The sequence below is a fragment of the Heptranchias perlo genome, chromosome 32 (genome assembly GCF_035084215.1).
Source record: "Heptranchias perlo isolate sHepPer1 chromosome 32, sHepPer1.hap1, whole genome shotgun sequence".
Classification (NCBI taxonomy): domain Eukaryota; kingdom Metazoa; phylum Chordata; class Chondrichthyes; order Hexanchiformes; family Hexanchidae; genus Heptranchias; species Heptranchias perlo.
Genome location: NC_090356.1, coordinates 19,063,966 through 19,088,138, shown reverse-complemented (window position 1 = coordinate 19,088,138; position 24,173 = coordinate 19,063,966). Strand labels below are relative to the sequence as shown.

At 43.7% G+C, this 24,173-nt stretch overlaps 3 protein-coding genes across 9 annotated transcripts in view; 1 reads left to right on the top strand and 2 right to left on the bottom strand.

Moving 5' to 3' along the window:
• The window catches only part of LOC137301124 (protein-arginine deiminase type-2-like), a 40,721-nt gene extending 34,207 nt beyond the window's left edge, over positions 1 to 6,514 (bottom strand). For 3 of the 5 annotated variants that reach the window (XM_067970551.1, XM_067970550.1, XM_067970553.1), the window contains exon 1: positions 6,049 to 6,514. The gene's annotated coding sequence lies outside the window, so the exon portion shown is untranslated. The remainder of the gene's footprint in view (positions 1 to 6,048) is intronic. The other 2 variants (XM_067970552.1, XM_067970556.1) reach the window with 2 other exon arrangements.
• Positions 5,970 to 21,318, top strand: sdhb (succinate dehydrogenase complex, subunit B, iron sulfur (Ip)). 2 transcript variants are annotated; one of them, XM_067970560.1, is made up of 8 exons: positions 5,970 to 6,232; positions 10,628 to 10,773; positions 14,648 to 14,733; positions 16,375 to 16,511; positions 17,092 to 17,208; positions 17,920 to 18,021; positions 20,050 to 20,172; positions 21,124 to 21,318. In XM_067970560.1, exons 1-8 carry the CDS (start codon positions 6,170 to 6,172, stop codon positions 21,199 to 21,201), a joined length of 852 nt encoding a protein of 283 aa, XP_067826661.1. In that variant the 5' UTR covers positions 5,970 to 6,169; the 3' UTR covers positions 21,202 to 21,318. The 2 variants fall into 2 exon arrangements, with proteins under 2 accessions (XP_067826661.1, XP_067826662.1); XM_067970561.1 differs by lacking the exon at positions 5,970 to 6,232 and adding an exon at positions 6,366 to 6,469.
• The window catches only part of atp13a2 (ATPase cation transporting 13A2), an 82,187-nt gene continuing 71,031 nt past the window's right edge, over positions 13,018 to 24,173 (bottom strand). For both annotated transcript variants that reach the window (XM_067970547.1, XM_067970548.1), the window contains exon 29: positions 13,018 to 23,900. In XM_067970547.1, the coding sequence (XP_067826648.1) occupies positions 23,730 to 23,900 (171 nt within the window). In that variant the 3' untranslated portion in view covers positions 13,018 to 23,729. The remainder of the gene's footprint in view (positions 23,901 to 24,173) is intronic.

Sequence of the window (24,173 nt, the reverse complement as noted above, 5' to 3'; positions counted from 1 at the left end):
CTTGATGCAAGTTAGGATACAGGCAGCAGAGTTTTGGATGAGCTCAAGTTTATGGAGGGTGGAAGATGGGAGGCCAGCCAGGAGAGCATTGGAATAGTCGAGTCTAGAGGTAACAAAGGCATGGATGAGGGTTTCAGCAACAGATGAGCTGAGGCAGGGGTGGAAATGAGTGATGTTACGGAGGTGGAAGTAGGCGGTCTTGGTGATGGAGCGGACATGTGGTCGGAAGCTCATCTCAGGGTGAAATAGGACGCCAAGGTTGTGAACGGTCTGGTTCAGCCTCAGACAGTGGCCAGGGAGAAGGATGGACGTGGTGGCTAGGGAACAGAGTTTGTGGCGGGGACCAAAGACAATGGCTTCGGTCTTCCCAATATTTAGTTCGAGGAAATTTTTACTCATCCAGCAGTGTGACAAATGAGAGACAGTGGAGAGGTCAAGGGATGAGGTGGTGAGATAGAGCTGGGAGTCATTAGCTTACATGTGGAACTTGGCGTTGTGTTTTTGGATGATGTCACTGAGGGGCAGCATGTAGATGAGAAATAGGAGGGGGCCAAGGATAGATCCTTGGGGGACTCCAGAGTAACAGTGTGGGAGTGGGAAGAGAAGTCATTGCAGGTGATTCTCTGGCTGCGACTGGATAGATAAGAATGGAATCAGGCGAGTGCAGTCCCATCCCAGCTGGACGACAGAGGAGAGGCGTTGGAGGAGGATGGTGTGGTCAACTGTGTCAAAGGCTGCAGACAGGTCGAGAAGGATGAGGAGGGATAGTTTACCTCGGTCACAGTCACATAGGATGTAATTTGTGACTTTGATAAGGGCCATTTCAGTACTGTGGCAGGGCAGAAACCTGATTGGAGAGATTCAAACATGGAGTTGCAGGAAAGATGGGTACAGATTTGGGAGGTGACAACACGTTCAAGGACTTTGGAGAGGAAAGGGAAGTTGGCTGTCTCATCAGAGGGAGCCAACATGGCTTTGTTAAGGGTAAGTCATGTCTTACTAATCTAGTTAAATTTTTTGAGGAGGTCACTAATAAGGTAGATAAGAGTGTGTCTATAGATTTTATCTATATGGACTTCCAGGAGGCATTCAATAAGATTCCACACAAGAGATCATTAGCAAAAAGATAAATCGGAGTATTTTCTAAATGTGAGAGACTAAGAACTGTAGAGGAGCCCATGTCAAAAATTATTTAAAGCTAGTAGACAGGTACAAAATGCAATCAAAAAGGCTAATGGAGTGTTGGCCTTTATGTCGAGTGGGCTGAATTACAAAGGGGAGGAAATGATGGTTCAGTTGTATACAGCCTTGGTCAGACTCCATCTGGAGTACTACGATCAGTTTTGGGCACTGCACCTCAGGAAGGATATACTGGCCTTGGAGGGGGTGCAGCACAGATTCACCAAAATGATTCCAGGGTTTAGAGAGTTAAATTATGAGGACAGGTTGCATCAACTTGGCTTGTATTCCCTTGTGTATAGAAGTTTGAGGAGTGATCTGATTGAGATGTTTAAAATGTTAAAAGGATTTGATAGGGTAGCTCCAGAGAAACTATTTCCTCTGATGAGGCAATCAAGAATGAGGGGACATAATCTTAAAATTAGAGCTAAGCCATTTAAGAGAGAAATCAGGAAGAACTTTTTCACACAAAGGGTAGTTGAAATCTGGAATTCTCTGCCCCAAAAGGCTGTGGATGCTGGAACAATTGGAGTTTTCAAGACTGAGATCGATTGATTTTTGTTACATAAGGGTATCAAGGGATATGAAGCTAAGGTGGGTAAATGGAGTTGAGGTACAGATCAGACACGATCTAATTGAATGGCGGAGCAATCTTGAGGGGCTGAATGGCCTACACAAGTTCCTTTGAACCCACCATCTACTGACTCAGAGGTAAGAGTGCTATCACTGAGCCAAAGCAGACACCTTCATAACCCTTCATAATCTTGAAGACCTCTATCACATCTCTTACTCTTCTCAGCTCTAGTGAAAAAAACGTTTATAGTCCCAAGTCTATCAACATAATTGTAGCCCCTCATCTCTGGTAACATCCTATTGCATCTACATTGCACCTTTTCTATTGGTTTTATATCCACTTTCCCAATATTGTACAAAATACTCCAACTGGAACCTAATTAAGGTTTTATACCTGTTCAAAATTTCTCCTTGCTTTTGCATTCTATGCCTCTAGATATAAAACCAAAAATTCTGTCTCCCACCTTATGACAACTACTTGTGCTGCCACTTTTAATGACCTCTGTATCTACACCATGGGGGTGATTTTAGGAGGCAATTGCGGGTGCGTTGGGGCGGGGGTGTTCCAAAAATCGCGGAAATCCCGTTTGGATTTGGAAGCCGGCTCCAACCCACCGACTTCCGAGTTTCCCAGGGACCCACCTGTGTGCGCGCGGGCGACCCGAAAACGGAAGTCCCACCGGCAATTAAAGCCAGCGGGATGACAGTTAAAGAGCCAAATGTAATCTGCTCTGATGTCCCCCTCTTCACCCTCCCGATGTCCCCCCTCTTCACCCTCCCGATCTTCCCTTCTCTTCTTCCTTCTTCCTCCCCCCCCCCACCCCGCCGGTCTTCCATTCCAGCGCCGGATGATGTCTCGCTCTCTATCTTTCTCGTGCCCCCACCCCCCGCATTGCAGTTCCTGACAGCAGCCAGCCTGTCAATCGGGCTAGCTGCCGGGCACGAAACCCGGAAAGGACATTAATCAATGTGCGATTGCGTTGGAAACGGTAAGTTTGGTTCATGCGGGTTTGCCATGCGCACGTTCACCCCCCCACCCCCCGCTGCCAACCCGCCACCATTGTAAAATTGAGCCCCATGTCTCTTTGCCCCTCTACTTCATTTTAAATCTTAGCATTTAGGGTAAATGACTCTGTTATCTGAATGCTGGTCTTCAAGCCTAAAATGTGCAGAGAGCCCAATTTTCTAGGATGCATTGGTAGCAATTTGCCAGCTCAACTGGAAGATTGTTTCTCGTCAGCCTCCAACAGTAGCTGTTTGGTTATTTTTCAAAATTATATGAGGAAATGCGATAGGGCAATTTCAAAAGCTTTATTAAGGTAAAGCTAATATTAAGTGTTTTTAAAACAGAGACTGCGAGAGAGAAACAGAATCAGGCAGAGACCATTTTAAACATAACAGACAGTAGAAACAGTGCAGGACGAAGACACACTTGATCCCACATCAATGCATATGCAAGTGAAACAGACACAATATTTTAGATGGTGTATAAACAGCCTTCCCTACATTGGTTTAAGTACACAAAGAGGAGGTCAGAGGCTGGCTCACCTCCTGACTCCCCAAAGCCTTTCCACCATCTACCAGGCACAAGTCAGGAGTGTGATGGAGTCCTCCACTTGCCTGGATGAGTGCAGCTCCAACAACACTCAAGAAGCTGAACACCATCCAGGAAAAAGCAGCCCGCTTGATTGGTACCCCATCCACCATCCTAAACATTCATTCCCTTCACCATTGGCGCACCGTAGCTGCAGTGTGTACCATCTACAAGATGCACTGCAGCAACTCACCAAGGCTTCTTCGACAGCACCTCCCAAACCCACGACCTCTACCACCTAGAAGGACAAGGGCAGCAGGCACATGGGAACAACACCACCTGCACGTTCCCCTCCAAGTCACATACCATCCTGACTTGGAAATATATCGTCGTTCCTTCATCATCACTGGGTCAAAATCCTGGAACTCCCTACCTAACAGCACTGTGGGAGAACCTTCACCACATGGACTGCAGCGGTTCCAGAAGGCAGTTTACCACCATCTTCTCAAGGGCAATTAGGGATGGGTAATAAATGCTGGCCCGCATCCCATGAATGAATTAAAAAAAGGGTCAGCCACTAGCAACAGGAAGGTCCGTTTTGTTTTTGCTGCAGTGACATCTTGTGGCTGAAGACCATGTATCATCTTTATCGGCATCTCCACATCATCTTTCTTAGAATTGTTTATTTTTTTCTTTTACAGAACATTATTTGTAAAATTTTTCAGAGTCACGGGCAAATGTATTTCTCACTGATCTGCTCTGGCATGCACCTGATGATGTCAGAGTCACCAGCATCAATGATAGCCGGTGTGCACACTCAGTAGTATTTACCGCAACCTGTACCTGGCTCAATATTGTTGGCACTGTAATGATGCACACCAGTCTTGGATAACATAGCTTGGTATTCAATCTCTGATTTCCTCAAGGCTGGACAGTTGTTTATAGATGTGCTGTATTCAAGAAAGGAATAGAAGGATATGTTGATAGGGTTAGATGAAGTAGGGTGGGAGGAGGCTCATGTGGAGCATAAACACCAGCATAGACCAGTTGGGCCGAATGGCCTGTTTCTGTGCTGTTAATTCTATGTTTGTGAATTTGATTTTTTTTTCTTAAAACATTTCTCCTGATGATTCAGTACGTTTGTACACTGAGTGGCTGAACCATAAAGTGCCAGAGGTTCCAATGTTTGAATGCCAGTATGTGCTGATCATTGCTGGGTTGGTGGTGGAGGTGCTACAATTGATTTCAGTGGCTCAATGGTAAAGCCTTTCCACCATCTACCAGGCACAAGTCAGGAGTGTGATGGAGTCCTCCACTTGCCTGGATGAGTGCAGCTCCAACAACACTCAAGAAGCTCAACACCATCCAGGACAAAGCAGCCCGCTTGATTGGTACCCCATCCACCACCTTAAACATTCACTCCCTCCACCACTGGCTTTGACTCATGCTCCTGATCACTGTGACCCCTGCTTGAAAATCTGTGCATGTGAACATCAGGTGACGACAGGATAAGGCCCAGCAGTGATGCCCCCACAGTTGAATTACTCACCGATAGTTGCTGTCTTGGCTCACACATAAATAATGCCATTTGGGCAAGGTATTGGATGGTGACATGAACTATACCCCAGAAAAGATTCAGTGACTTCAGGAGAGATGGGGAGAAAATTTGCAAGGAAAAAAATTAAAATGTTACCTATGTTTAATGTTCTGTGCAGCTTTTCAGGACTTTTTAAAAATAAGAACATAGCTTGATTTTTAAATTGTGTGCATCATAAGTTTATTCAGCCTGTTCATTGGAACATAAGAACACGAGAAATAGGAGCAGAAGTGGGCCATACGCCCCCTCCGCCATTCAATAAGATCATGGCTGATCTTCGACCTCAACTCCACTTTCCCACCCAATCCCCAGATTCCAAAAATCTATCTATCTCAGCCTTGAATATATTCAATGACTCAGCATCCACAGCCCTCTGGGGTAGAGAATTCCAAAGATTCACAACCCTCTGAGTGAAGAAATTCCTCCTCATCTCATCTTAATTCTACTGTTTTTTTTATATATTATACAATTTATGGGATGTGGGCATCGCTGGCAAGGCCAGCATTTATTGCCCATCCCTAATTGCCCTTGAGAAGGTGGTGAGCCACCTTGAATTGCAACTGAGTGGCTTGCTTGGCCATTTCAGAGGGCAATTAAGAATCAACCACATTGTTGTGGGTCTGGAGTCACATATAGGCCAGACTGGGTAAGGACAGCAGGTTTCCTTCCCTAAAGGGCATTAGTGAACCAGATGGGTCTTTACAACAATCTGGTAGTTTCATGGCCACCATTACTGATACTAGTTTTTTTTATTCCAGATTTTATTTAATTCATTCAATTTAAATTTCCCCCAGCTACCGTGACTCTGGATTATTAGTCCAGGTCTCTGGATTACTAGTCCAGTAACATAACCACTATGCTACCATACCCTTAAAGTTTTTAAAGCTTGAAGCAATTGAGGTCATTTGAATTTGGCTTTTTTGTATAAAAACAGTCAAAACAATATAAGGGGAGCCGGATTAAGAATTGGGCTCCTGGGCACCCTGGATGATGATGATGATGATGATGATGATTATTTACATGTAGATATTCTGGTTTGCAATCCCATAAATCCCCAGGTCACTGTCCCTTTAAGGATTGTGAAACGAGTGACGTCAGCCAGAATTGCGAGCGCTAGATTTTGTTCCAGTCGAAGGCCCTTTTTGTTACCTGCCGGAGCCCTTACCTCCTGCGCGGCGGCTTGCTCACCCTAAGCGGCCGGCTCTGCGCTTGTTTGGAGCTGGTTTAATTTGTTTATATGTAGCGCTGTCCGTCTTGGCTCGGTTTACGGTTGGTTTCCTCTGAAGATGGCGGTGGTGTGCCTGAGACGGAGCGGAGCCTGGATTCAGTGGCGGGCGGCCTGCCTCCAGGTGAGGGCATGGGGGAAGCAGCTGAGGCGGCCGCCGCCGGTGGGTGACACAAGCTGCTGGGGGCGGGACTGCCGTTGCGACGGGGCTCGAGCGGTTTCTAGGGGACTGACCTCCGACCTTTTCCTCCACGGCCCCGCTGTCTGGGCTTCTTGTTGGCCGCTGGATGGATTGCGAGGCCCAAGGGGAGAATGTGCCCTTTGCCACCGTGTGAAGGTTATGAGCTCGGAAGAAGTTGAGGTGACGGCCAGTATTCTGCCTGACGCGGAGCGAGTGCAACCTGTTAAAAGGTCTGGGTTGCTGACAAAGGGCAGCTTGTCCTCTAAGTCAGAGGTCACAGTACTCCTGGATAACGTATAATGTGGATTAGAGGCGTAGTCTTGTCTTGGCATACTATGAATGATGTGGAGATGCCGGTTATGGACTGGGGTTGACAATTGTAAACAATTTTACAACACCAAGTTATAGTCCAACAATTTTATTTGAAAATCACAAGCTTTCGGAGCTTACCTCCTTCGTCAGGAGGTTTCGGAGCTTACCTCCTTCACTCACTCACCTGACGAAGGAGGTAAGCTCCGAAAGCTTGTGATTTTCAAATAAAACTGTTGGACTATAACCTGGTGTTGTAAGATTCCTTGCTTTTAAAGCTTGTTTAAGTCTTGAACTGGAGGATATGGTTAAGCAGATGAAAAACGCATAGCATAAGCTGCTCAACCCACACCAACCTCATTTTCTTTACCAAAGTTGTTGAACGAGACATTGCACAAATCTTTGCCCATGTTTTCCGCAACTCCATGTTTGAATCTCTCCAATCAAGTTTCCACCCCTGCCAGTGACATCCTCTGTGACCATGGTGCATTTTCCCTCTGCAGCCTTTGACACAGTTCACCACATCATCGTCCTCCAAAGCCTCCTCTCCGTTGACCAGCTCAGTGATGCTGTCTTTGCTTGCTTCCACTCTTACCAATCATAGGAATTGGAGTAGGCCATTCAGTCCCTTGAGCTGGTCTGCCATTCAATTAGGTCATGGCTGATCTGTACCTCCACTCCATTTACTTGCCTTTGATCCATATCCCTTGATATACTTACCTAATACAAATCTGTCACTCTCAGTCTTGAAAATTTCAATTGACCCACCATCCACAGCCATTTGAGGGAGGGAATTCCACATTTCCACTACCATTTGTGTGAAAAAGTGCTTCCTGAATAGCCCAGCTCCAAATTTAAGATTGTGCCCCCTTGTTCTGGATTCCCCACCAGAGGAAATAGCTTCTCTGTATCTACTCAATCAATTCCTTTTATCATTTTAAACACCTCAATTAGATCACCCCTAACCTCCTAAACTCATTGGAATACAACCCAAGGTTATGCAATATGTCTTCATAATTGAACCTTTTTAAGCCCTGGTATAATTCTGGTAAATCTGCGCTGTACCCCCTCCAAGGCCAATGTGTTCTTCCTTAGGTCCGGTGCCCAAAACTGAACACAGTACTCCAGATGGGGTCTGACCATGGCTTTATACAACTGAAGCATAACTTTCTCCCCTTTGTATTTCAACCCCCTTGAGATAAAGGTCAGCATTCCATTAGCCTTTTTGATTACTTGTACCTACAGCTTCTCTTCACTTCCTGCCCTGTTGTATCATTTGAAGATATGGGGTCAGCTTCCACATGTACACTGACGACACCCAGCTCTACTTCTCCACCACCTCCCTCGACCCCTGCGCTACCTCTGAGTTGTCAGAATGCTTGTCTGACATCGAGTCCTGGATGAGCCACGATTTCCTCTAAAACATTGGGAAGACTGTTGTCTTTACCCCCCCCCCCCCATCACAAACTCCGTAACTTCTGATTCCATCCCCCTCCCCAGCTGCTACCTTGGTGCCCTATTCAACCATGAGCTTAGTTTCAAACAATATATCCAACAAGACTGCCCACTTCCATCTCTAATGTTGTCATTCTCCACCTCTTCCTCAACCCATCTGCTGCTGAAACTCTCCTGCATGCCTTTGCCCTCTCCTGACTCAACTATTCCGGTGCTCTCCTAGCTGGTCTCCCATCCTCCATATTCCGTCAATTTTAGCTCATCCAAAACTCTGCTACCCGTATCCTATCCTGCACCAAGTTCTGCTCACCCATCACTCCTGTTCTTGTTGATCTGTGTTGGTTCCCGCTCCTCCATTTTCCGCCAGTATTTCTCTTCCGCAGCCTATCTCAGCCACTGGTCTCTCCTTGTTCTGCTCATATCAGTCAGCACACAGGCACTGCTTTGCCTCCAGTAGCTTTTCTTCTGTACATATGATTTTCATTATACCTGCAAAGATCCATCCTTGCACCTGCCTTCTTCACCGTTTGCACGCTACCCCATGGAAATCTATCGGGATGCATGGCATCAGCTTCCACAGGCATGGTGCAGGAGGATTGGAGGACTGCTAATGTTGTACCGTTGCTTTAAAAAGGGAGAAAGAGATAGACCGAGTAATTATAGGCCAGTCAGTCTAACCTCGGTTGTGGGCAAATTATTGGAATCGACTCTGAGGGACAGCATAAATCGTCATTTAGAAAGGCATGGGTTAATCAAGGACAGTCAGCATGGATTTGTTAAGGGAAGGTCTAGTCTGACTAACTTGATTGAATTTTTTGAGCAGGTAACAAGGAGGGTCGATGAGGGTAACGCGTTTGATGTGGTTTACGTGGATTTCAGTAAGGCAGACTGGTCAAAAAAGTAAAAGCCCGTTGGATCCAAAATTGGCTCAGTGGCAGGAAGCAAAGGATAATGGTTGACTGGTGTTTTTGCGACTGGAAGGCTGTTTCCAGTGGGGTCCTGCAAGGCTCAGTACTAGGTCACTTGCTTTTTGTGGCATATGTTAATGATTTGGACTTGAATCTGGGGGGCTTATCAAGAAGTTTGCAGATGATACAAAAATTGGCCATCTGGTTGATAGTGAGGAGGCAAGCTGAAGACTGCAGGAAGCTATCAATTGACTGGTCAGTTGGGCAGAAAAGTGGCAAATGGAATTCAATCCAGAGAAGTGTGAGGTAATGCATTTGGGGAGGGCAAACAAGGCAAGGGAGTATGCAATAAATGAGAGGATACTGAGAGGTGTAGAGGAACAAAGGGCCGTTGGAGTGCATGTCCACAGATCACTGAAGGACAGATAGATAAGGTGGTTATAAAGACATATGGAATACTTTCCTTTATTAGCTGAGGCACAGAATATAAGAGCAGGGAGGTTATGCTAGAACTGTATAAAACATCAGTCAGGCCACAGCTTGAGTACTGCATACTGTTCTGGTCACAGCAAAGATGTGATTGCACAAGGGAGGGTCCAGAGGAGATTTACGAGGATGTTGCCAGGGCTGGAGAATTTTAGCTATGAGAATAGATTGGATAGGCTGGGGTTGTTTTCTTTGGCACAAAGGAGGTTAAGGGGAGATTTAATTGAGATTTATAAAATTATGACGGGACTAGATAGAGTGGATAGGGAGGACCTATTTCCCTTAGCAGAGGGGTCAGTGACCCGGGGGCATAGATTTAAAGTAATTGGTAGAAGGATTAGAAGGGAGCTGAGGAGAAATTTTTCCACCCAGAGGGTGGTGGGGGTCTGGAACTCACTGCCTGAAAGGGTGGTAGGGGCAGAAATCCTCAACTCATTTAAAAAGTACTTGGATGTGCACTTGAAGTGCCGTAACCTACAGGACTACGGAGCAAGTGCTGGAAAGTGGGATCAAGCTGGATAGCTCTTTTTCGGCCGGCACGGACATGATGGGCCGAATAGCCTCCTTCTGTGCCATAACTTTCTGTGATTTATGCTGATGATACTTAGCTCTACCTGTCTGCTTCTACCTTGATTCTAAGTATGTTTGCTGTATTCTAACATCAAAACCTGGTTGGGCCAGAATTTCCTCCAGCTCTATGTTGGCAAAACCAAAAGCAGTCCTTTCCACCAGCACCTGTGTGACTCTGGTGTTGACTGCCAGCTTAGGCTGAGTAGGAAGTGTAGAACTGTTGTGTATTGCTCGACCGTTTTGAGCTTAAAGGCTCTTTTAGTATTGTTGGCTGCCGGATAAAGTATTCCTCTTGGCTAAATGCCACTAATTGTAGAGATAGGCCAAAAAGTAACACAAAAAATCCATTTCACATGCATTAAAATGTTGCTTGTCTGATGCACAAGCCATGCCTGAGATGGGGAGAATTTAATCAGTTAGGATAATTCTTCTTGTACCAGTCCGTGAGATGTTGGCCAGTGTAGTATCTGGGCTGGCTATCTGGACTAATTCTGTTTGGTGTTTTTGTTTTGTAATGAGATTGATCTAATGTGCAGGAGAAGTTTAGTTGTTTAAGTATTATTTGGAGTGTGGTTCATGGATTGATGACTGCTTTTATGTTGCATTGCAGTCATCTCGCAGCACACAGACAGCAGTGGCTGCTGCACCTGCAGCACAAGTGGCATCTCGCATTAAGAAATTTGCAATTTACAGATGGAATCCAGATAAGCCTGGCGACAAGCCTCATATGCAAACCTATGAGATTGATCTGAATGCGTAAGTCTTTTTAAAAAAAAAAATGAAATGCTACTGTTTTCACATCTGAATGCACTGGACAAACAGACTTTTTTTCGGATTATTCTTGTTTTAATATGACACTGCCATCTTCATAGTATTGCTTGGGATAGAGGGATTTTGATAGTTTCTCAGCAGGGGCGGGAGCAGTGTAGTGCGGTAAAAGTATAGTGAGGGAAATTAGAAAAGGCCATCTAACCTGCCAAATCCACTCCTTACAACAGCCTGTATATAAACTCTCCCCAGTTTATTCACTCCCCACTGACTCCCCAGTTGTTGGAGGCCAATCATCTCAGCCCGAGGACATTGCTGCAGGAGTTCCTCAGGGCAGTGTCCTAGGCCCAACCATCTTCAGCTGCTTCATCAATGACCTTCCCTCCATCATAAGGTCAGAAATGGGGATGTTCGCTGATGATTGCACAGCGTTCAGTTCCATTCGCAACCCTCAGATAATGAAGCAGTCCGTGCCCGCATGCAGCAAGACCTGGACAACATCCAGGCTTGGGCTCATAAGTGGCAAGTAACATTCGCGCCAGGCAATGACCATCTCCAACAAGAAAGAGTTTAACCACTTCCCCATGACATTCAACGGCATTACCATCGCCGAATCCCCTATCATCGACATCCTGGGGGTCATCATTGACCAGAAACTTAACTGGACCAGCCATATAAATACTGTGGCTACAAGAGCAGGTCAGAGGCTGGGTATTCTGCAGCGAGTGACTCACCTGACTCCCCAAAGCCTTTCCACCATCTACAAGGCACAAGTCAGGAGTGTGATTGAATGCTGTCCACTTGCCTGGATGAGTGCAGCTCCAACAACACTCAAGAAGCTCGACACCATCCAGGAAAAAGCAGCCCGCTTGATTGGCACCCCATCCACCACCCTAAACATTCACTCCCTCCACCACCGGCGCACAGTGGCTGCAGTGTGTACCATCTACAGGATGCACTGCAGCAACTCGCCAAGGCTTCTTCGACAGCACCTCCCAAACCCGCGACCTCTACCACCTAGAAGGACAAGGGCAGCAGGCACATGGGAACAACACCACCTGCACGTTCCCCCTCCAAGTCACACACCATCCCAACTTGGAAATATATCACCGTTCCTTCATCATCGCTGGGTCAAAATCCTAGAACTCCCTTCCTAACAGCACTGTGGAAGAACCTTCACCACATGGACTGCAGCGGTTCAAGAAGGCGGCTCATCATCACCTTCTCAAGGGCAATTAGGGATGGGCAATAAATGCTAGCCTCGCCAGTGACGCCCACATCCCATGAACGAATTTTAAAAAAGAGATGTGAGATGAATAACCAGAGAGAAAACTGCCAAGAAGAATAACCTCTGAAATTTCTCCTGGATTCCCTGTGCCATCCAGTAACACTCAAAGATATGGATCTAACATTACAGTCTATATTCATCACCTGACTATTTGTATTCGGCAGACAATCTCTTTGTTGTCCCAGCAGCAGAGTAGTAGCTGTCTTCCTTATATGCTATCTGTTAGTCCGTATCTTTATCTCATAGAATTACATAGAATGTACAGCACAAAAACAGGCTATTCGGCCCAACTGGTCCATGCCTGTGTTTAAGCTCCATACGAGCTGTCTCCCACCCTTCTTCCAACCCCATCAACATATCCTTCTATTCCTTTCTCCCTCATGTGTTTAGCTAGCTTCCTCTTAAATGTAGCTATACTTGTCGCCTCAACTACTCCTTGTGGTAGTGAGTTCCAAATTCTAACCACTCTGGGTAAAGAAGTTTCTCATGAATTCCCTATTGGATTTTTTTTTAGTGACTATTAAAATACACTTGTGGACAGAATCCATTATAGAGTGCCTTTTTCGAGTTTTTAAGTTGCTCGTCAACTGGTCATGACTATCCAGATAGAAACCCGAGGGTGGCTAGACTGGGAGCCCCAGATGTTAAAGTATAATCAAGTGAAGCAGAGTTTTCCGGCCTTGGTACCGAGCAATAAATCAGGTGGACACTGATGATATCCGCATGGGGAAAAGAAAAAAAAACTAATATTTATACTAAACTAAAACATACTAAATGAATACAGTACTATAAAACAACAAAAAAAATGGTGAGGTGAGATAAGACCGACATTAAAATCTAACAGAAGTGACGGTGATTGACCATAAAACCACTCTCCAAATAAAATGGACTCCTGATCAAATTGGGATCCAAACAATTCAAACAGTTAAAACTTATCAAATTAATAACAATAAAATGTAAAATATAATTAAAATGTAGTCCATAGAATTGAAACAAGGAGACCGATAAAAGTCAATATCAAGGAGGGTAAAATCTTGAAACAAAACAAGATTGTCAAATTGGCATAGGTAGAATCTTGAGGCAAAACAAGTTTGTCGAATACATTCTTCGCGGGGTCCCTTGAATATGAAGAATCGCACAATCTTCCCCGGTTGGAACAATCCGTCAAAAGATGGTCCATAAACGACATTCCTCAGAGTCTAAACGAGGCGATAATACCGGGACTGCAGGAGTTTGCCCAGTATACATTCCAGCTGCTTACTTTTCACTTGAGTCGTTGATTCCACAAGCGGCGATCTTTTTTCCCTGGCCGTTCCCACCCGGCAAGGAGCGAACTCCGAATTTTTTTTATAAGTCCCCTCCTGAGGGAGGTGATCTCCCGACATCACCTTATGTGTCGTCTTTGAACGACTGTGAGATTGCATACGGCTAACCGCGATAGAGAAGTACACGAGTACCACGGTTGAGAGTTCTCCGGGCAGCCCATTTAGCCAACTTTTGTATGTTGTTGACCGACGGGACCATGAGAAGGCACGACTCACTACGACCGAGAACTCTCAAAAGGTCGTGGCTACAAAACCATGACACTCCAAGACCACCTACTAAAGCCTTAAGAGAGGCCCCTATGTCTGGTCTCTCTCGCAAGTGGAAACATCTCTATGTCTACCCTATCAAACCCTTTCATAATCCTAAAAATCTCTATCAGGTCTTTTAAGACCCCTCAGTCTTTTCTAGAGAAAAGATACCCAGCCTGTTCAATCTTTCCTGATAGGTATAACCTCTCAGTTCTGGTATCATCCATGCACCTTCTCCAGTGCCTCTATATCCTTTTTTATAATATGGAGACCAGCACTGTTCACAGTACTCCAAGTGTGGTCTAACCAAGGTACTATACAAGTTTAACATAACTTTTCTGCTTTTCAATTCTATCTCTCTAGAAATGAATCCCAGTGCTTAGTTTTGCTTTTTTTAATGGCCTTATTAACCTGCATCACTACTTTTAGTGATTTGTGTATCTGTACACCCAGATCCCTCTGCTTCTCTATCCCATTTAGGCTCTTATTTTCCAAGAAATATGTGGCCTCCTTATTCTTTCTACCAAAATGTACCACATCACACTTATCTATATTGAAATTAATTTGCCAATTACACACCCAGTCTCCTTCAGTCTTTTTCCAAAAAAAAAGTTTGTGTAGCAAAAATGGAACAAATATTCCCTATTTCTGTAACCTCCAGCCCTCCAAAAACTCTGCGTTCCTCCAAATCTGGCCTCTTGTGCATCCCCCAGATCCTTCGCCCCACCACTGGCCTTCAGTCGTCTAGGCCCTAACCTCTGCAATTCCCTTCCCAACCCTCTTTGCCTCTTCACCTCCTTTAAGACTCTGATTAAACACCTACCTCTAGGACCAAGGGTTTGGTCATCTGTCCTAATGTTTTGTTATTTAGCTTAGTGTCAATCTTGGTCTGATTATACTCCTGTGAAGTCCCTTGAGACTTTTTGCTATACAAATGCAAGTTGTTGTTTGAAATAACATCAGTTTTAACACTCAACCCAATGTAACACTAAATATGTAGGTGTGGTCCGATGGTACTGGACGCTCTTATCAAGATCAAGAACGAGATGGACTCCACACTAACCTTCAGACGATCATGCAGAGAGGGTGAGTGTGTAGTGTATGTTTCGTGTTTGGGGGAGGAGAGGAAAGGAAAGGAAGAGACAGAGTGTGGATTGTGCATTTCAGAATATAATCAGTACAGTGTAGGTTTCTGTGGATAGAGATCAGGGTTTGGGCAATAATGGATGAGGTGAGTGTATAACGACCTATTGTGAAATCCATTCTCAATGATTGTTAGCATAGTGTAATAACAGCCCACATGAGCTGTGGAGAGTGACAGAAATTCTTTAACGACCTATATGCATGTCTCAGATGTTTGCAACACGACTGCAGTGTCAGCAAGAACTCCCCCCTTGTCCTAAACCCACATTTCAATGTTACATGAAGTACTTGTTTCCATTGAAGTTTTTGGTTTCTTGCGGAAAGTGCCCAGAGCAGGTGTTGGTATTCGTGGCCTATCGTTGCTGCCAATATCTATACCTCAAGCCTCAGCTCAATTTGAAAGGGACAGACTGTCCAATGAACCTTGAACCAAGAATTGAGGCTGAAATTTCTTCACCATTAGCTGCTGCTGTGAGATCATCATAGTCCCGGGCTGTGTGGCAATGAGACTTGGACAGGTGTGGCTTTTGTAATTAGTTGAGATTCTACAGCTGCAAACATCTGGCATCACAAGCAGAATTGTGAAGTAAACTTATACAGATTGTAATCTATCCCCATGAAAAATGATTCTGACACAACTGAAATCAGATCCATCTTAGTGTTAAGTGGCAAAGTGTTAGTGTTAAATTACAAGCTCCACACGAGCTCCCTCCCTCCCTACTTCATCTAACCCTATCAGCTTATCCTTCTATTCCTTTCTCCCTCATGTATTTATCTAGATTCCCCTTAAATGCATTTATGCTAGTTGCCTCAACTACGCCTTGTGGAAGCGAGTTCCACATTCTAACCACTCTGGGTAAAGAAATTTCTCCTGAATTCCCTATTGGATTTATTAGTGACGATCTTGTATTTATGGCCCCTAGTTCTGGTTTCTCCCGCAAGTGGAAACATCTTTGCTGTGTCTACCCTATCAAACCCTTTCATAATCTTAAAGACCTCTATCAGATCACCCCTCAGCCTTCTCTTTAGAGAAAAGAGCCCCAGCCTGTTCAATCTTTCCTGATAGGTATAACCTTTGTTCTGGTGGTATCCTAGTAAATCTTTTTTGCACCGTCTCCAGTGCCTCAATGTCCTTTTTTATAATATGGAGACCAGCACAGTTCACAGTACTCCAAGTGTGGTCTAACCACTATACAAGTTTAACATAACTTTTCTGTTTTTCAATTCTATCCCTCTAGAAATGAACCCCAGTGTTTGGTTTGCTTTTTTAATGGCCTTATTATCCTGCATTGCCACTTTGTGATTTGTGTATCTGTACCCCCAGTTCCCTCTGTTCCTCTACTCTGTTTAGACTCTTATTTTCTAAGGAATATGTGGCCTCCTTATTCTTCCTACCAAAATGTTCCACCTCACACTTATCTCTATTGAAATTCATTTGCTAATTACATGCCCATTCTGCAAGTTTATTAATGTCTCCCTGTATTTTGTCAGTATAGAACCGTGCAGTTTTGGAGACCTGGCAGTATAGAGATTTAGTGAAAGGGATCAGAAAGCATGGTCAGCTTTACATGGATTTGTTTTCAGGAATCTGTGGCTCCTGTGCCATGAACATCAACGGTGGCAACACATTGGCCTGCATCTGCAAAATTGACAGCAACCTTGGCAAAGTGTCTAAGATCTACCCCCTACCTCACATGTATGTGGTGAAGGATCTCGTTCCGGTCAGTTCCCACTCTACCTTTTTGTTTTGTTCATTGTCTCTGTACCCTCCCCATTCCATGCAGGGAGGATCCTGGGCTCTATTCTGTGTTTTTCTCCAGTGGCACAGGTTGCAATCAGGAGCCCACTCTGCTCCTCCACCCTGAAGTCTTTAAAAGCCTCATGGCTTAAAAAAAATATAATTTACATCATGCTATGTGTTCTAGAATGTGACTACTCAAGTCTGTGGTTTATTGGATGCTCAGTATTTCAGGGTATTTATATAATTCCTATTGTGGCATTCACCAATTATGGGTGGGGAATCTGCTCTTAGACTTCTGGTGGCTTTTTTTTGTTCCCCTGTGGAAGCACCTCCCCATGATGGCATGGCTGAAATTACAGGCTCACTGTCTGGTGAATTATGAGTATGAATGCATATTCTGATACTCATTAGGTGCTACAACTTGCTCTGTCACTGCACTACCCAGCTGCTCAGAGTTATGATCTTAAATTCATTTATTAAAGTAATTTCCATTTTGCTGTCGGTTGAATGCCTTGCTGAGGTGTTCAGATTGGCTTTGACTCTCTTGCCCTTTGCTCCAGGACCTGAGTAACTTCTATGCACAGTACAAGTCAATTGAGCCCTACCTGAAGAAAAAGGACGAATCCCAAGAGGGCAAGGAGCAGTACCTGCAGTCAATCGAGGACAGGCAGAAACTGGTACGGCAACAGGGTGATGACAGAATCACTAGCTTAAACACCGAGAACATGGGGTTTGTGGGGTGGGGTGGGGTGGGGTGGGGGGGGGTTCCCTTCACAAAATAATGATCTGTTACATTGATATAAAGTGTGCTAGGGCTGGGAAACATTTCGCTCTGCATTTGATAGTTGCTTTAAGCATGTGTGTGTTTGATGTAATTCATGGTTCATTTGTCTTACCCTGTTTACACATTGATTACAACCTCAAGAATACCACCAGGTGCAGTAGCTGGACACTCTACATTTATCCTAATCCTATGTGTGTTAAACTAATTAACTTGTCTCAATTTTAACTGAGGGCCGTTCTTGACCTGTAAACATGAATAGACCTAGACCTGTGTTTTGCTGCTCCAGTGCAATGCAGTGTGTTTCCTTCAAACTGGTCCAAGGAAAAAGTCCTTTAATATTAAACGTTGCACCTGGTACCTTGTGGATGACTGTGACTGCCAGTTTGTCGCACCATGCACATGCTGCTGTACGTAGAGGCTCCATCGTATTATATGAGCTGTACAAAAATCTACCACATTTGTCTGGTGCATCTGCAGCCTTTTTTGTGTTATACAGACTTTTTTTAAAGTATGTACCCTTTTATAGTGAATTATACACTTGGGAGGGATATGGGCAGCAGAGTTTTGGATGCAAGAATTGAACTAAATCTGCTCTCTCTCTCAGGATGGTCTGTATGAGTGCATCCTCTGTGCCTGTTGCAGTACCAGCTGCCCCAGCTACTGGTGGAATGGAGATAAATACTTGGGCCCTGCTGTCCTGATGCAGGTAAATCTGTTTACTGCTAATAGCACCTATACATTAGATGCTTCACATGGAGTTTTAACTGCTGAAGACTGTTATGTTTGATATCTAACCTGTTTTTATGGAGCTACTTCAATGCATTTTCCTTTGCAGCTGTACAGTTTGGTAGATCCATAAAAGTTCGTAGTACAGAAAAACACTATTCATCCCATCGTGTCTGTGCCAGCTCTTTGCTAGAGCAATCCCAAAATTAATCCCACTGCCCCACTAACTCCCTCTAAGCCCAGTATCGTCCTCTGTCTCAAATATTTACCCAATCTTCCCGTAAAAGATGAAATGTGTCTGCCTCAACCATTCCTGTGGCAAAGCATTCCATGCTCCAATGACCCTCTAAAGAATTTTTTCTTAACCCCTCATCACTGACTCACCAACCAGAGGAAATAAACTTTTCCTATTTGCTCTATTAAACCCTTCATAATTTTAAAAACCTCTTCAATCTCCTGAAGTGTCACAGTTCCAGTGGAAAGATTCCAAATCTCTCCTCATTACTACAGTTTTCCATTGCTGGCATCCTGAGGGGCAAGGCTATGAAGTGATTTGAAATGAGGACCCTGAAATTTGAGGCAAGACCTGGTTTCACTATGTCTCTGCCACTTTCTCCAAATACCAAAAATTCAAACAGTGGTGGGGTGGGGGGCGGTGCTTCTCGAGCTTGCCTCTTCTGTCCTGATATCACTGAGGCAGGGCCGATGGTATGATATGCCTGCCAGTTTCACCTTTCTTGAGGCAAGGAGATATGTGTTGGCATTATGCAGCCATATTGATTATACACATGGAAACGGGTGCCTTAATGCAGTGACCGAAACATTGCAAGCTTATTCTTTTCAACAAAAAAAAATTCCACTCATGAAACTGGCTTTTCCAATTGCAGTCACCTCTTTTTCTCCACCCCCCCACCACCAACATACATGAGTATCATTAGTGCCCACCACTTTTTATGAATCCCGGTGCTGGAGTGAGTCTCTAGGAATTTTGAGGCAGAGGACTTTAAATCCAGTATGTTGGAAAACACTGAGCCAATATAAATTGGGGGGGGTGGGATGGGAAAAGAGATATGAGTGGGACTTGCGGGCTGCTAATTTTGCACAAGTTGCAGTTTATGGAGGATGGGAGGTCAGCAAGGTGACCGTAAGAGAAATGAATCTAGAGAGGACAAGAGTGGATAAGGGTTTAGCACTGTTCTGCCAGAAGGGGTTCACCAAACCAAGGAAAGAACTTGCATTTATATGCCATCTACTGAAATTCAGAGTTGTTTATGGACTAAATTTCTAAAAATTATCCAGTAATATGAATTTTGCAATATAAATAACAAGAAAGTAGGACTTCACTTTTACAAACTTTTATATATCCACTGGACAGTCAGTTAATTTTGCAAGTGCTGTCGATGTTATGCAGGCAAATCTATCAGCAAGGACTTGCAAACAGTAGATGAATGACTGACTTGTTTTTGGGGTGTTGGTTGAAGGAAGAATGCTGGAAAAACAACATTCTTTGAATAATGCAAACAAGATGGCACCTCTGAAAATGCAGCACTTCCCTGCTCATTGTACTGAAAGGTCAGCCTAGATTAGTACTTAAGTTCTGGAGTGGGATTTAAACCCACAACCTTCTGGATCATGCAAACTCCTGCCTTTTTTCTTTCATATGCTGACTGCCTACAGTGCATTCCTAGCATTTTCTCAGTGTAAATTCTGGGAATGTTGAACTAAAGAACAAGTCTATTTAGCCCCCACAATTTGAGTTTTACTGTAGTATCTAAATGTAGTGTTCACTGGACACTTGAGGCATGATGTTGGGCAAACTCCATCTTTGATATTCTTGGATACTTCTGCATGTTTTGGTTACCATTTGCCTTTTTTTTGTTTGCCTGGTGAATTTTAATAGTACTGCAGCTTGTTTTGCTTTGTACTGTTTGTGTTATTCAGACTTTCTAAAGTTTGAACCAAATCTACATTACTGACTATAGCTCATGCCTTCTTGTTTACATTTCAGGCATATCGCTGGATGATTGACTCGAGGGATGAATTCACAGAGGAGCGATTAGCTCAGCTACAGGATCCTTTCTCCCTCTATCGCTGCCACACCATCATGAACTGCACAAGGTCCTGCCCGAAGGTAAGTGATCATGCAACTACAAGCCTGGTGTTTTGGATGAACAACCTCACTGCAACTGTGACAAATGTCACAGAAAGGAATTGTTACGCTTGGAAATTATTCCTTTTTAGAAACAACTACTACTTGCATTTATATAGCACCTTTTAACATGTCCCAAAGTGCTTCACAGCAGCATCATCAAACAAAATTTGACACCAAGCCATCTAGCTATTAAGATGGGTGACCAAAAGCTGGGGTCAAAGAGTCAGGTTTTAAGAAGCATCTTAAAGGGCAGAGAGAGGTTTAGGGAGCTGATTCCAAAGCTTAGGGCCTGGGCAGCTGAAGGTAGAGCCACCAATAGTGGATTGCAGAAAATCAGGGATGCGCAAGAGGCCAGAATATAAATAGCGCAGAGATCTTGGAGAGTTGTAGGGATGAAGCCATGGAGGGATTTGAAAACAAGGAAGAGAATTTTAAAATTGAGGCAGTGTCGAACCAAGAGCCAGTGTAAGTCAGTGAGCACAGGGGTGATGGGATGGTGTGAGTTAGGATACGGGCAGCAGAGTTTTGGATCAGCTCAAGTTTATGGTGGCAGAGAGCATTGACATGGTAGAGTCTAGAGGTAATAAAGGTATGGATGAGCTGAAGTGGGGTCTGAAGCTCAATTCAGGGTTAGCCAGTATCCGGCTTCTCAACTACAGTTTTCTGTGAGGGAAGACTGGTTAGAAGTTGATCTCTTCCATCTGACCAGGGTTGAAAATAATGAACACACTTTAAGCTTAAGGCAGGCTCTGTCCTTGATTGGAGACCTTGAGGAGGGAAGAGAGAACAATGTACAAAACCTTAATTCCAATTTCATCTTTGTGATGCACAATGCAAAAACAACCTATGAAGTAACTTGAACACTGACTTTTGTTGTTAGATACTACTGTCCATTTGGATTGCATGACTGGTTCTCTTTTTCCTTTTTAGGGTCTCAATCCAGGCAAAGCGATTGCTGAGATTAAGAAGATGATGGCAGTGTATAAAGCCAAGGCTGCCACTGCATAGTGATTCATGTGTAACTGGGTGTGTGGATTTATGTATATTGTAAATCTTTTACAGTTGGAGTGAATGTTTCAGGTATGGAACAGTGTAAAAATCCAATAAACTATTGTTTAATTCAGATTATATGCTACTTATGATGGTGTTAAGTAAAAAGATGTGGCATTTCCATAGTTATGTTAACTTTATGAATAGGCAGTAGTGGTTGTACATACTTATCTTCAGGGGGGGGAAAAAAAAGTCCAGACAAGAGTTTTTGTAATTAAACAGATGTGGGAAAATACCAGCAAGAAGTTGCAGCCCCATCTCAACCTGGGATAGAACCCCACAGCAGCCAGGACATGCCCCAGAAGGAAAATGAAACCAGCCAGTTCACACAGAACTCTTTGTTGGGAAAAACCTGAAAACTCTTATACTAAATTTCATTCCATCATTTAGAGGTGGGGAGGTTTAAGAGTCGCTTAGAGATAAGGAGGGGTGAGACTATGAACCGATTTAAACACCAGGATGAGGATTTTAAATAGGAGGTGATGGGCAAGCAATGTTTTTTTTAGGATAAGCTGAAGTTAGAAGATGAAGGGTGGAGGAGAGAAATATGAGCACAAGTGATTCTCTATGATGTAGTTGAGGCACAGAAATAAAAAAATTTTATATATACATTTGCATAACAGGAATGCACTTTGTAAAAAGTGGCACAATGTAACAGTACTTAACTGTATACAATCTCCACTGTTATAAAAACTAATACAAAATCAGCTTTTGTACAAGTCAAAAAATATTCTACATGTAGACTGGTTAAATGTATCAAGGGAGACGATCAGGATTGTTCTCTATGTAAAACAGAAAGTGCGACAGCATAAGCTCATCCAAGGGGCGATCAGGCCCTACGATTATCAGGGTTGTAAAGCTACCTTCTACTTAATAGCTACACTGAAGATATTGACATACTTCTCTTGCCAGATGCTAAATACCCACCACTGATTCAAAATTAGTTTGGTTCACAAATGTTTATCGTCTCAGTGCAGGGTTATTTTTGGAGACCATTATCTTTCAGGCTTTCTTTTGCTCCTGTATGTAAGGTGTTGCTTATGATATTCAAACTAGGAAGAAATCAAAGCTGCTCACTAAACCCCATCTACTTGAACACTCTCCAGTTCCACAACATTTAAAAGAATTACAACTTATTTTCTGGAGCCATGATTACAGATTGGCCAGCATATGTTGCCATCAATTTTATAAAAAATAGGAGAATTTAAAGTCTAGATTATACTCGTTTTTTTTAAAAAACTGAGTTATTATAACTGACCTATTGGGATGTAAAATAACTTGTTCCCATTTTTCTGCATCCTGGTACCAATAGAGACTTTAAACATAATCTAAGTCAGCATTTATCACCTTACCCATTTTCTAGTTTAACTTTTTCTGCAGCAAGAACCAAGCTTTCTTTTGAACTGCAGGTGGTGTCTTTCTACAAAATAGAAAGACACACCACTCAATTAGTTTGGTTCAGGAAATAAATATGCCAACCAGCCCCAGGTTTAATCTCTGGTCTGGAGGTAAGATACTATAATTAGTCTCAGCACTCTGGGCTACAGGAAAGGGTAGGGTGGGAAACCATGGTTCCAACTCCTTGGAAAATCCTTGCATGAGGGTAGGATCAAACTCACCTGTGAAGAAGCATATCTACCTCCCCTCCCAACACAATCAAGGCTCATGTGAAAATGGTCATTAAATTAGGTACAGGAGGGCTACCAGCACCCATGGAACTGCTTGACTCAGCACTTTCAGGATGAAAGGACAGGAAATTATTTGGGGGGGGGGGGGGGCAGTGAGGGAAAGAGGAAGAGAAATTCTTTGTTTAAAAAAGCAAGGCTGGTGAGCTTGGAAAACATTCAAAAATAAACCAACAGAAGCAATGGTGAAAGGTCACTAAACAACAATTCCCAGAATGATATGGTTAAAGCTCACCTGGATCAAAAAGTGTTCAGCAATGCAGCTTTCCAGGTCTTCAAAGGGTGAAGTGATCCACTGCCCACACAACACTTTGACCCCATGATGTATTTCACTACCACTTTTCAGTTAAAAATCTTTGGACAATGTAGTGCATAATAAATAATGACATAACAGCTACTGGAGACATATACTTCAGAACCCACAATATGGGGAAACAAACAGTGATTGTGTAAGTAAAAAGGACTATTTGATTACAATGGCAAAGAAAACACAACTGCAGTTGTCCGACACAAAAATACAGTTGGTAGTGAGTGCCCTATCCCTCCTCATACCAGAGAGAGGAGATGGTCATAGTCATAGGGAAAATTCTGGTCCATTCATAACCTACCATACATTTTTCCTCCCAGACTTTATGGGGAAGGGGGTTTAACTTGTAAGATTTGTTTCTAGCTGCACATTGTTTTTACACCACCTGATGCACAAAAAAATTCATAGGTTTGCAGCATCCCTGGTGAATTACAGGTTGTGTTTTTTTGGTTTAAAACTGGCTCTTTTCCCCTCGCCTGTTTCTGTGGAATGCGTTATTCGAAGTGGATGATGCTCCCTGATTCAGCATATATAATTTCATTAAGAGGAGGCCACGCTGAATTGCGGCAAAGTTCTTTCTCAAGCCTTTTGTACAGTTTTTTGGATTGTTTCTTCTTGCACAAGGGTCGTAAGCACAGGTTTAGAAAGCCACTGTCTATAGCTGTCTGAAAGAACAGAATGAGGTTACAGTTAAATGGTATTCACAAACAGATCTATAAATCAAGATTCTTATTCAGCTTTGGCTTCTAATCTGCATTAGTCCATTAACTGACTCCAAAGGGCAACCTGCAGAGTATCTTATACATCTGGTAGCTGAGCTAGTAATACTGTGCCATACCACCAGGTGGTGCAGTCATCTACATTCCCTGACTCTTCGTATGTGAAGCTAACTAATGAAGGGTATCGGTACTCAGTCATCGAGCTGTAAGATCTAAGTT